Genomic DNA, 12,579 nt, shown 5'->3' with positions numbered 1-12,579 from the left:
GACGCATCAGAATCTGTGAGCTGTCGGCTTTCTCACACAGACACGCCGTCGGGGCTGAAAGCCGACAGCTCACAGATTCTGATGCTACAGGTGTCGCGACTCTCCAAACAAAATCCCCTGAAGTAGCAGCAAAAGAAGATCCAAACTACACTTCACATTTGATAAACATCGTCATGAATTCCCTGACTTTGCTGTCTTTGCTTCCACCACAATAAATCACACTTCCTGCACAGCTCTCTCTCTCTCAGTGCACTCAGAGAACAATTTCCCATCACAAATCTCTGTTTTCTTCATTGTTCGCTGCTCATTACGCACCAGCCTGCTGTTGTGTTCACTGCTGTCGGCCTCCAACAATAAAGCCTCATTTCTGCTGTTCAAACTGAAGAAACTTTGTAATCTGGCATCATTTTAAAAACTCTCAGCTGTGTCTGTAATCAAACCTCTGTGACTTTGCTCTGCTGCACTTCAGCAGAATCAGGTAATGTTTACATGTCGATTCATGGTTTTATTTTAAGGTTATCTGCTATAAAAAGTCAGACCAGGAACATCTGCTTCATGTTCTTCTGTTTTATCCTCAGTTACTTTGACACAAAGGCCTCTGCTGTGATGCTCACACCTCTCACAGTGTCAGCTTTGGTTTATACACAGATATAAAATATGGATATGTGCTGATAAATGATGAGAATTATAATATTTCTGACTGCATCCAAACTGAAATCAGTGACAATACTCTGACCCTACTCTAAACACACACAGTGTTTACACCATCACAGATTATCTGTGTGCCTTCACCGACCTGAGAATGAAACCGTCACATCATCAGTGACTGTGACTGTGGAGGAGGCACAGACGACACTGTTGTTATTGATATTGTGATGTCTTAATTCTATATGAATTGAGTATTGATTAATATCAGAGTATCGACTTTTTGGACAACTCCAGTGGGTGCAGGCAGAGGCCGAGGCTGCAGGAGGAAGAGGAGGACGCGTCAGAGACCTTCGTTGGTCTGTTGTTGTTGTTCACTCAGTGAGTTTGACCTGCAGGAGGTGACAGCCACTATGAAAGCAGACAAAGCTGAGAAGAACAAACACTGCGGGCAGGAGGACACCTGCTGCTCACGTGGCGTGCTCATTGATCCTCCTCGCCGTGATGGATGCTCCGTCTGTGCGCCGCCGCAGGTCAATCACTATCCAATTACACGAGTCCACCTGTCAGAGCCGCCTGATGGATGGAGACCACAAACACCACACTGCACGCGCTCCAACAAGCAGCGCCGTCCTTCTTCTGCCATAGAAAAGAACGAGGAACACCTGCCAGCTAACGAGCTAAACCAGAGCTGTGATTGGTCTCAGAGGGGAGCTGTGCTCAGGTGTGTTTCTCCGCTCTCACACATTCTCGGAGCGAGTCGACCGAAAACATGATGATTGTCATCTGTTTATTTTATGAAACCACCTGGGAGAAGTAAAGGTCAAAGGTCACTAAGATGCAGTTGTCTTGGTTTCAGTAACTTTAAGAAATCATGAACACACCTTTACGATCAATACTACAGCTGATTGGTCAGTTTGCTGAGTTTAACCAGCTCGAGCTAAAGGTGAGTGGGTGGAGCTTCATCCAGGTGCTCCAGTGATGGAGGTACAGAGCGTGTAAGCAGAGAGTTTAAATGTTAAAGGTCACTACAGTGAAATGAAGATTTCATGGAGCTCTCTGCTTCCTCCTCTTTCTGAGCGTTAACCCTCCTGTTTCCTGTGTTGAGCATGGCGGAGGAGGACGTGGAGGATGGCGGCCGTGTCATTACTTCCTCACAGTGTGAGGGCGGAGCGTGAGACACATGAGACACTGCAGAGCAGACGTCCTCATCACGACAGGGTGATTGGTGACAGTGTTTCAGATCATGGAAGTAAAGTAACCAGTAGTATATCAAACATCTGTATCCTGGAGTAACTAAGTAATGTACCGCATTACTTTAACTCTCTGGGGTATAATTGGCTGTTTCTGACCTCTACATTTCACCTTTAAAAACCTCGCCTTGTTTGGGGTCAGTCTTTTCAGCACAAGCTCACAGGTCTGAACTTACTGTTAGTTTTTCATTCTGACTGTATCAACACAGCTTAGGGCTGTGCGATATGACCAAAATCTCATATCCCGATATTAAGAAATCTATCGTCGATATAACGATATAAATCACAAAAATGTAACATTTCCTGTAAATTCTGTGAATCTCGGGCATCTCGGCTTGCGTGAAGTGTTTCCAGCTGGGCGTCGCGTACCTAGAGTCGAGTGTTTTAACTGATGCATGAAACTATACATTTTTAGACATAAGTTGTAACGGCCGCCGTTTTCTTTGTGAGTATTTATTACACAACGTGCTGCGGAGAAAAGCCTGTTCTAACGTTTGAGTCTAAGGTTTATTTTTTAGCACCTGGCGGCTCTTTTTTCCTTCTCATCCGTTAATACTCTGCATCTTTCACGTGACTCATTTTATTTTGAAAAGCCTCAACAGGATCTTGACCTTTATTGTGAAAGGTTCATGTGGAAAATAAACAAGCGGACACGCCGTGGTTTTACCGTCGTTGTTGCTAACGAAAACGCATAAAAAACAAGCGCTTGTCCGTCCGTAGTGTGGTTATATTAAATATAAGAGAAAGAGAGAACTTTAAGAAATTAATATAGCCGCTACAGTGACCATCAAAATGATGAAAAAATATTGCTGTAAACAGTTTATTTTGCAACACCACGAAACAAACGATAGCGTAAAATGAAACGATAGACGTTTTTATATCGTCATCCGATATATATCGTTATATCGAACAGCCCTAACACAGCTCATCTAAAAATCAGGCAAAAACATAAAATCTGAGTAGAAAAAGGATACTGTAACAAACACAAACATGTTTAACGAATCATTTGCATAACTTGAAATGTAAATATAAATTATACATTTTAGTAACCTATGCTGTTTACAAATCGTGTGCAAAGTTATTCAAACTATTTACAGAACAATCAGGAGTTAAGGGACTGCAGGTTTGCCGTGTACTGACCTGCTGACATCAGGAAGCTGGAGCGGGAAGTGCAGGACCACACACTTGGGCCTGATGAGGCGGTCCAAGTCTTTGGGGCGATGGTCTGGGATCTTGTTCATGAAGGAGGGGATGGATGACAGGAAGGAGTCCATGTTGAAGCGGGAGTTGAAGACCACGACATCTGCCACCAGGCTGGAGCCGCGCGCGCGCACACACACACGCACACACACACACACGTGTTCACAGGTGAGACAGAGGACATGAAGCTCCATCACTGAAGGCCGCGCTCTGCAGTTTACCTCAGATTCAGGTCACCTGTCTGAAACAAGCTGCTGTAGCTCCTCCCACTTTAAGACAACTAAACTCTGATTGGCTGCCCTCACATATAAATTATTTACTTATAGTGTGTAGCCGTGTCTGCACCTGGAGCTTTTGACCTATACACACCTGTGTAACGTGAACTTTGACCTGAGGTCAGAGCTTCGTCCTGGAACAGGTACACCTGTGTTTACGTCCTGAAGTTCAGACTAACTCTGAGGAGAACCTGGGCAGGAGCGTAAGGACCCGCTGTCTGCAGGTTTACATAGGTCACGTTTAAGCTTCAGGTGAACATGAAGACACGCCTCCACGCAGTGATCCAGATCAGATACATTAGTTTGGACTGAGGCTTTGCGGGGAGACGTGCGGACACCGCTGGGCGCGGGCCAATCAGACGTCTGCTAACGATCCCTGCTGTGTTATTTGATGGCACTGTAACCACGTTAGAGGAGACGGCGCGGCTCGGCTTATTGACGAGCTGCCCGCAGATCAACAACAATCAGTTTTCTGCCGCTCGTTACTGTCCCGCCGCTGATTAATGAACACTACAGCCCCCGCAATTAACCAATCACATCCCAGCAGCTCATTAACCAATCACACACTGCCTTACCAAGGCAAACTAGAGCACAGCGCATCAATCAGCTAATAATCAATAGTCAGTTTACTGGCTGGATGCTGGCAGTACGAACATCAGAGTAGCCATTACTCAGACAGCTGACAGGAAGCTGATCGGCAGCTTTCTGTGGCACACCGCCAGCTCCAGACCAGCACAAACCCCAGACCAGCTGACTCGCTCCAATGACGGTAATGACAGTTACCGGTAACTGTGGTAGCACATGGTTTCTGCTGCTGTCTGCGTGCATCACCCTCACAGCCTAATGGTGTCACAGCCCACGCCCTGGACCCAGCAGTACTTTCTGGTTAGGCTCTACAAACGCAGCACGACATGGACTCCCCCCCCCCCGTACAAACACACTCACCATGAGAGCACCTGGTTGTAGCCGTACTGGAAGTCCCTGTCCTGGTGTCGGCGGACCGGATAAAGCAGCTGGTTCTCGTGGAAGTACAGCACCTTCTTGAGCCGGGCCAGATCCGGTCTGAGAGCCGCCAGCTCACACAAGCTGAGGACGGAGCTACTGAAGAGGAGCCTGCAGAGAGAGGAGACGATGAAGGAGGTGCAGACAGCGTGTCAGCAGCTCAGCTGATCATCTCAGAACACTGAGAATTCCTCAGCAGAGCCGACGCCTGCTTCCTGCTTCGAGCGGGTGATGGTGTAAGGCCGGAGGAGGAGCTCCTTCTCCTGGGCTGCACTGATGGAGAGGGCCAGTAAGCGTTCAGGGCTCACATGGATGCTTGAGTGATGGTTCGTGGCTTTGCTGAGTAATGTCAGAGTGGGTTTTCAAAATAAAAGTCCCTGCTTCTTTCATGCTCTGGGGGGGGGGAGACACGGACGTGTCCTCATACAGTTGGTGACGGCGTCTAACCCACACAGAGAGACCAGAGGCCGGTGCCTCGTCACACCTCGGTGTTTTGAAGGAGTAGGAGGTCAAAGGTCAGCGTGGTGAGATGGTGAATCTTTGCTCCAAGGATGAGTCAGAGCGTTGTCCCTGTAAGAACGGTGGTATTGATCTGCACTCTCTGATGTGATCAGATATGAATCAGCAGCTTGTCAAAGCGGCGGTTTCAGGTCGCTGTGATCCCTGCTTGGTTACGGTGAGTCACTGTGGACACGTCAGACAGAGAGTTTGGGATGTGACGACATCTGTAGACACGTCTGTATGAAACGCTGTGGAACCATCTGCCTCCAGAGATTAGACAGGCCTCTGTTTTTAAATGTCTTCACCCTGAGAGACGATGGCTTTCAGTTCACTGGATGTTGTTTTTTTTAATATAGAGCTTATTCTTTTGCTGTTTCGTTGTATCTGCTGTTCTTATGTCCTGTGCAGCACTTTGCTCCTGTGCTGGCTGTTTTACACTGCTTTATAAATAAAGTTGGATCAGAACTCGAAGCTCTGTTTGCTTCTGCAGTCACTGATGACATCACCTAAATGTTGAGCTGAGCGCCCGACCAGCCCGAGCTCCACAGGACGCTGAAGGTGTTAGAAAGAAATGCTCAAACTAGCCCGTGTGAGACAGCAAAGCATGCTGGTTGGTTTGTTGGAACGGCCTGCTGAGCGGATGTGTAGCTCTCTGCTACTAGCATGAGGACAAAGGTGCTGATGTTGGTCACATGGACTTTATCAGAACAAATCACATGACACTTAATCCGAGCATGCTCATTAAAGAGGTTCCACGAGGCGGCGTTCCTCAGGGTTCCGTCTGCGGTCCTCTGCTCTTTCTGACGCAGCTTACATTTCCAGCCTTGGTGTAGTTTTACCTGTTTTTACCCTGCAGGGACCACAGCCGCTGATTAATTCCTAATCTGAGTCATTACATGTACTGATGGAATTCCCCGAGCCTCCCTCCTCCGCATCCACAGCTGATGCAGTGCAGCTTCTTCTCTGATCCTCAGGCTCACCCTCATGGCCGTCACCAGGTAAGTCTTTGCTCAGGTAGCAGCGAGGCCTCTGAGACCTCCCTCTAAATGTCTGTGTTGTGAGACTCTCGTTTGGTGATGTCAGTGGTTAATGGACAGTTGCGCTCAGAGTTAACGAGGCGAGGAGTTCAGGTGGGGACAGTTTATTAGTTACATGGAGGTTTAAACCACAGCCACCCCACAGTGAGGGTTAAAGTGTGGATTGTGTTACCTGTCTGGGTCTCACCTGTATGACGGGCAGGCGGGGATGGTCTGGCTGAAGTAGAGCGCCGCTGTTCTTGCCCTCCAGTGCCATTTTTTGGCAGGCAGCGTGAAGACGGAGCAGCCCGCGATGTTTTCCTTCAACAGGTCCATAAGCTGTTTGTGCGAGCCGCCGTAAAACGCCTCCACCAGCAGGACGCGGGGAGGCAGGGTCTCCTGTGCGGGAGGCGGGGTCTCCTGTGAGGGCAGATGAGACCTGTTACTCACAGATGGAGTCATATACTCTTCATACACTCTTCAGAGTCATGAAACACCTGAGCGTCAGTGAATCAGGTTCAGTTTAAAGCGACAGGTGCACGCTCAGCGTCTGTGTGCAGCCACGCCCACAAGCTCCATATAAGGACACATGTGCACCGGCTGTCACAGCAGGAAATCAGGAGGGTTTGAACTGTCAGAGGGGAAAGTGGAAAAGCTTAAAGAGTGGAGCTGGAATAGGCTCTGCCCCCAAGACCCTGATTACCTGTTGCTCAGGTGTATTAAAGCAGCTGGACAGATGTTGGAGTGTGTTTCTGTTGTGACTGAAAGCTGCTCGTCAGCGTTTGTGTGTGATGATGCTCAGGTGTGTGACGTCACCCCAGACTCCAATCTCACACACACACACAGTAACACGCAGTAACACACAAACAGACAGTAACACACACACACAGTGTGTATCACTGTTTACAAACCATGAATGACTTATACCAACATGATCAATATGATCAATAACACTGATGATTATTATCACTGTGATCATTACTGCCACGCGTGTTGTGACGCAGCACTGCAGCGCTTCCTGTCAGACAGGAAGTAGTGGGGTCGGTGCGTCAGGCCCATTGACGGTCCATCGATCGTATTGATCACAGCGATACAGGAGAGCGATGGCTTTGTGAGCGTGCGTGCAGGCTGATGGAGTTTTCCTGCTCATCACTTGGACGGAGCAGAAGTTTTGCACCAATCTGCTGACACGCGAGCTGAACCAATCACACGGGCTGCTGCGCCGGAGCAGATACGGCGGAGATGGCGGGGCGCTGCAAGGCGATTAGCTGCTGCTGCATTGTTGTTGCTGTCGTTGTGTGCTCGCAGCTCATCCCTCAGCACAATGCGTGCTGATGGATCCATTATGGAGTTTACGCAGCAGCGGCTTCCTCTGAATCCCCTGCCCGTGATTTCCAGTCCGCCTCCATTTAGCTGCCCACAAAGCACTCAGCGCGCCCGCACACGCTCAATCAGTCCATATCGCCAGGCATGCCGCGGCAATCAGCGCCGCCAATGAGCCGATTTAATGCAGACAAATCTGAGCACAATGTCGGCCGTTATTCTGAAAGCAACTTCCTGTCTAATACAGTCGGAGGACACCGCGACCTTCAGAGCAGCCGGGCCCACACACACAGCAGGAACCCAGAAACCAAGAACGCTCTACCCGAAGCGCCGCTTCCTGTCAAACATCTGTTCATTCAGAAATCAGACAACAATCAGCCTGATGTCATCAGTGTTTCCATGTTTACATCACACGAGCTTAAACCTCTTCTCTGAACTTTCCACAGCTTCCTGTCATCGCCGCCGAGCTGCTGATCAGGAGCACCGACCTCCTTGGGCCCTGGGACCACATGTTTGACCACCCACTCCCCACAAACCTTCAGATTTCTGATCATCATTAATAACAATGTTATTTACAAAAACAAAGAAGTTGCTTTTGTCTTGCTGTGCTGACCTCTCACACTGAGCTCTGGGCCCTCACCAGGCCCTGAGCCAGAGGTTGGAAACACCAGATTATTTAACAGTTTGTTTTTGATCAAATGAATCAATAAAAAATGACTGAATCATGAATGAAGGGATGGTGTTGTTTAATTTGTTTTAAATAAAGTTTATTTCTACTTTTCAGTTATGTGTGCACGAACCTCGAAACTGTCAGCGACCCTCGTTTACTTTACTCGACCTCTCGTCACCTTTCACAGTAAAAGCAGGTTCAAAGAAATTGGACTGTTTTCATGTTTGTGTCTGATCACATTACCAAGATTTTCAATCAGTAAATAAATGATTACATCAGTGACGTGAAAATAAATGAATCTTCTTAGAGACATTTCAACCCCAAGGCTGACACACACACACACACACTGCTATTAATGAAAACAGGAAGTAGAATCAGGTCTGTGGTGCAGAGGTGAGATTTAATAAAGATCAGAGAGGAAATTCACATCCTCACACCGGGACCGATCGATCAGACTGATTATCGATCGGTGCTCGATGAAGCTGGGCTCGAGGGGCACATAGATGAGGCCAGAGCGCCGGACGGCGAGGCAGGAAGCGTGTCAGTAGATGTGAGCTGGATGGTTCCACCGTGGAGCCGGCGGGGGATTCCAGCTCACACTCATCTCACCTAAACACCTTTCCTCCCACTGCGCCTGGAAGCTGCCGACTCACATGAAACAAAGGGTTAATGCGAGCGGCGTTCCCCGTAGGGAATCCCCCCGCAGCCTGAGTCAGGCTGGAAACAGCACGCTGCAGAATCACGGTGTGGGCGGAGCCCCGACGGCCTCAGCATGCAGCGGCCGGACCGGTCAGGATCAGGCAGGCCAGCCTCCACCCTGCCATGACGGACGGAGCTCCATCTACAACCACAGATGCCCATCGCCCAAAGCTTTCAGGAGCCCTGCTACGAGGTTTCAAAACGAGCATTGGCATCACGGCGAGGGGCGTGTCTGACTGTGAAACCGCACACTCATTGGCTAATCTGTGGAGCTTCTTCTCCAGCAGCTCCCTGAGGAGCACGACCATGAACACGGAGGTGAAGCATCACTTTTGCTCTAAACCTGCCCCTCCGCCTCCACCCTCAGCCAGCAGTCCAAACCCACAGAGGTGACCTGTGCTGAGCTCCGACCTCACCACCTGCTGCACACCTGAGCATGCTCCTCCTCGGCCCTGCAGAGCGACTCGGATCGCGTCTGATAGCAAAGGTCACGACCCCTGGGTCATATTGGACTGAGACATGAACCAATCACGTGTTTGTTTTTTTTCCCTCTCATTATTAAACCCTCAGCATGGACAGTACTGTGCAAAAGTCTTGAGCCACCCCTCGTGTCTTTATACTTTGCGTGTGGCATGCTGAGGCCTGTTGGAGGACAGTAATGTGATGACAGTCCCAGTAGCGCTGCACCCGCCCCCATCTGCACTGTAAATGTCACTGTGGGGTTTTCCTGCTCAGCCCACAGTGACTCTGCACTAACTGATGTACAGAGGATCTCCACAGAGCCTGCCTCACTCTCACCAACACTAAACTAAAACTACAGAGAGGTGATGGTCGCGTTTAGCAACACTGTGGGCGTCTGTAAAAGTCTTTTCATAAATCTGCCTCTGACACATGCCCTCCTTACAATAATCATTAAAAACACCAAAACCAGCAGTGAAACCAATAAAAACCAGAGTGAAACATCAAACCCACTGTGGAAATTCACCGAAACTAATGAATATGAGTGGAATGAATGTAACGGCTCACTCCAGTTCTCTGATCTGTCTCAGTGTTCCTGTTTAATGTTTAGAATCAATAAATATTATTCTATGTGGTTATTTTGCAGTATTGTGAAATTCATCCGTAAACCATTCCCAGTCTGTCACTGCTTGTTTTGCAGTACGACGTTTTTTATTCAACTCTGATGTATTTATGTTGCACCAAATCCCAACATCAGTTGCCTCACAGTGCTTTCTACTGTGAGGTACTGACCCCACAATAATGCAGTCAGGCCCCTGTGAGCAGGCACTTGACAACAGTGGGAAGTAAAAACTCGCTTTGACAGGAAGTTTACTGTGGAGCTGGGAAGTAAAAACCCACTGTGATCTGAGATGCGATGACCTGAACGTGATGCTGGACATTGATGGGGCGGAAATAAGAACACCTGGACCTCACAGGTGGAGGAGCTGTACCTGAGTAACGCCAGCAGGTACATGTTTCTTACTGAAAATGAAAACACACCTGAGACACCCCAGAGCCTTCACCTGTCACTAGTGCACCCATCAGCTGATTCATCCACAGACTGGTTTCTCAGAGCAAACACCTGCACAGGTATCCATCGCCTGTACCTCAGTGTGCGTCTGAGCGCAGGTACGGTGTTTGTTGGTGGTCAGTGCAATGACCCGAACACTCTCACACGCATTTATCACCGAGTCAGGGCTCTGTCTACGTCCTGGAGTAGCACTGTTTCTAGGCTTCTCCGTCCTGCAACGTGTTCAGCTCCGTTAGCTCTGTTAGCATCGTTAGCTCTAAAAGCATATCACCAGGACTCAGTTAGCTGATAGCGGCTAACAGCTAGCCGCTATCAGGTAGCTCTCCTTCCCCGGTGCAAAGTCCGCTCCTCCCCGCCATTGGCAGCCGGCAGGAGGACCGGAGCACCCGCCGGTCTGCTTCCACCGAGGACCATCATACGAACGCCCAGTTCACCGACAGCGGGACACTCACCTCTGACTGCATCTCCCGGATCACAGCAGAATACGCACGGTCTGACGTCATCACGTCGGTCTAGCCGAGCCGCTCTTCCCGCCTTTTCTTCTGAGTGGAAAAAATAGTTAAATGTAAATTAAAGTCCATCCATTCGCTTCCGCTTATCCTTTTCAGGGTCGCTGGGGGTGCTGGAGCCTATCCCAGCTGTCATGGGGCGAGAGGCGGGGTACACCCTGGACAGGTCGCCAGTCGCCAGTCTGTCGCAGGGCTAAATATTTAAAGTCAGAGGTTAAAAACTGCAGTTTAAAGAGTATTACACACTCAGAGACACCAGCCTGTGGTTTTAGTACGCAGTAAAGTATCAGCAGTACTGCTACTACCGCAGTAAGTACTGCATTAGTATAGTTAGCAGCAGGCGGGGATTTACAGTAATTTAATCCAAGTTTAATTATTATGTGAATATACCTGAGCCATCGGGGTAACTTTGTGCTGAACATTTGGGGGGTCAAGATCTCTGTCTAAATAAATAAATAAATCTGGGTAAATTCCCAGATGATTAAACATGCAAATATTTTGCTGGGAATACCTGAAATGAGTAAAGAAAATCAACAGCCTATTTATGCAAGATAATTCATAATTTTATTGGGGGGGTTATATTGGTTGGGTCTGATTATTGGGGGGGGGGGGGTCATAACCCCCCTAACCCCCCTGGAAACTACGCCCCTGCCTGAGACTCACCTGAACACAGTGCATGTGTGACCAGGTGTTATCTTACCTGGACAAGTTTCTGTTCACGCCCAAATTTTCACACAAGTTACAGAGGACTCTCTCGCCTGTTGTCATGGGGACAGATGTGGCTACATTTTTGAAAACCAGCAGCTTTAAGAAGCAGGCAGCAGGTTAACCTGGTTAACCTTTGACCCTGATGTTGTGGCTGAAAAATGGAACGATGGCTCGTTTGACCTCTGTGAGTGTCACGCCTACATGTTTGCATAAAGTCTGTTTCTCTGTTTTATTAAACAGTTAAACTGCAGTCACATGATGCTGCAGGTCCGTGGGTCACTTGGTGTTCTCTGACCGTCTTCATCACACATCTGCGTGTCTCATGAATAAATGTACTTCATGCTTCAGTAAAGGATACCTTTGCACTGTGTTTACGCAGGTAAAACGCTGCAGCTCACACTCTCCAGACACACCTGTTCTCACCTGCGTGAGTCACTCTGCTTCACTAACAGTCATTAACCAGTGATCAAAGGGCAATGACGGGTCAGCTGACTGCTGTCTGGCTGTTTTGTTAAATTGCATAAATCTTTATTAATAAACCCTGTGAGACAGGTGTGACGTTGGGCTGGTTTCAGGTGGTTTGAAGGCTTTGCTGCGCTCTGACGAATGGTTCAGAGCAGAGATCACAGCACCAACACTGATTTAAAACCACGTCAAAGTCAAACTTTATCGTCCGCGTGCCACGCTTACAGGACCCAGTATGGACGTACCCCGTCAGACACCTGAAGCAGGACGTCCAGCATCATTCAGGTAAGAGGACTCATGACAGCATCCGTTGGCTCGCCCAGCGGAGGCGGAGGCGGGGATGGACGTGAGCCGCTCGGCAGGTGTGGATGAAGGTGTGAACGATCACGTGTTCAGTTACTGACGGCATGTTTGTTTGTCAGTGGGGAGAGACAGCACTCACACCACAACCTTTATTCCAAAAAGGTCATAGTTTATTCAGGAAATCATTAATTAGAAACGAGCCTAAAATAAAAACCCCGAGTTCATTCTGAGCAGTTTAATCCGTGTCAGCTCTCCTCAGGCTGTGTGGGTCCTCGCTGGTCTCAGATCAGCTCTTCTCTGCACTGTGTGTGAAACACACCTGTTTACATCTGCAGATAAAAGCCATAAATCACAGAGGCTGTGAGCGCGCGTCCTGCTGATGTGGAGAAAAGCGATGATTTCAGCCTGAACCAGACAGAGAAACGAGAGAGCTGCGCAGTCTTCCTCCACCACACGAATCATCTGGAAGTAAAGTTTAC

General features: G+C 48.7%; 1 protein-coding gene across 4 annotated transcripts in view; it reads right to left on the bottom strand.

Moving 5' to 3' along the window:
* gtdc1 (glycosyltransferase-like domain containing 1) overlaps window positions 1-10,611 on the bottom strand; it is a 22,858-nt gene extending 12,247 nt beyond the window's left edge. For 2 of the 4 annotated variants that reach the window (XM_063497473.1, XM_063497475.1), the window contains exons 1-4: window positions 10,085-10,555; window positions 6,101-6,312; window positions 4,319-4,486; window positions 3,039-3,212 (exon numbers count right to left, since the gene is read on the bottom strand). In XM_063497473.1, coding sequence (XP_063353543.1) covers window positions 3,039-3,212; window positions 4,319-4,486; window positions 6,101-6,312; window positions 10,085-10,138 — 608 coding nt within the window. In that variant the 5' untranslated portion in view covers window positions 10,139-10,555. The other 2 variants (XM_063497474.1, XM_063497477.1) reach the window with 2 other exon arrangements.
* Window positions 10,612-12,579: the final 1,968 nt, after the last annotated feature.

This window comes from Pelmatolapia mariae, linkage group LG16_19, assembly GCF_036321145.2.
Source record: "Pelmatolapia mariae isolate MD_Pm_ZW linkage group LG16_19, Pm_UMD_F_2, whole genome shotgun sequence".
Lineage (NCBI taxonomy): Eukaryota > Metazoa > Chordata > Actinopteri > Cichliformes > Cichlidae > Pelmatolapia > Pelmatolapia mariae.
The sequence above is the reverse complement of the archived record's forward strand: the minus strand, read 5'-3'. Positions and strand labels throughout refer to the sequence as shown.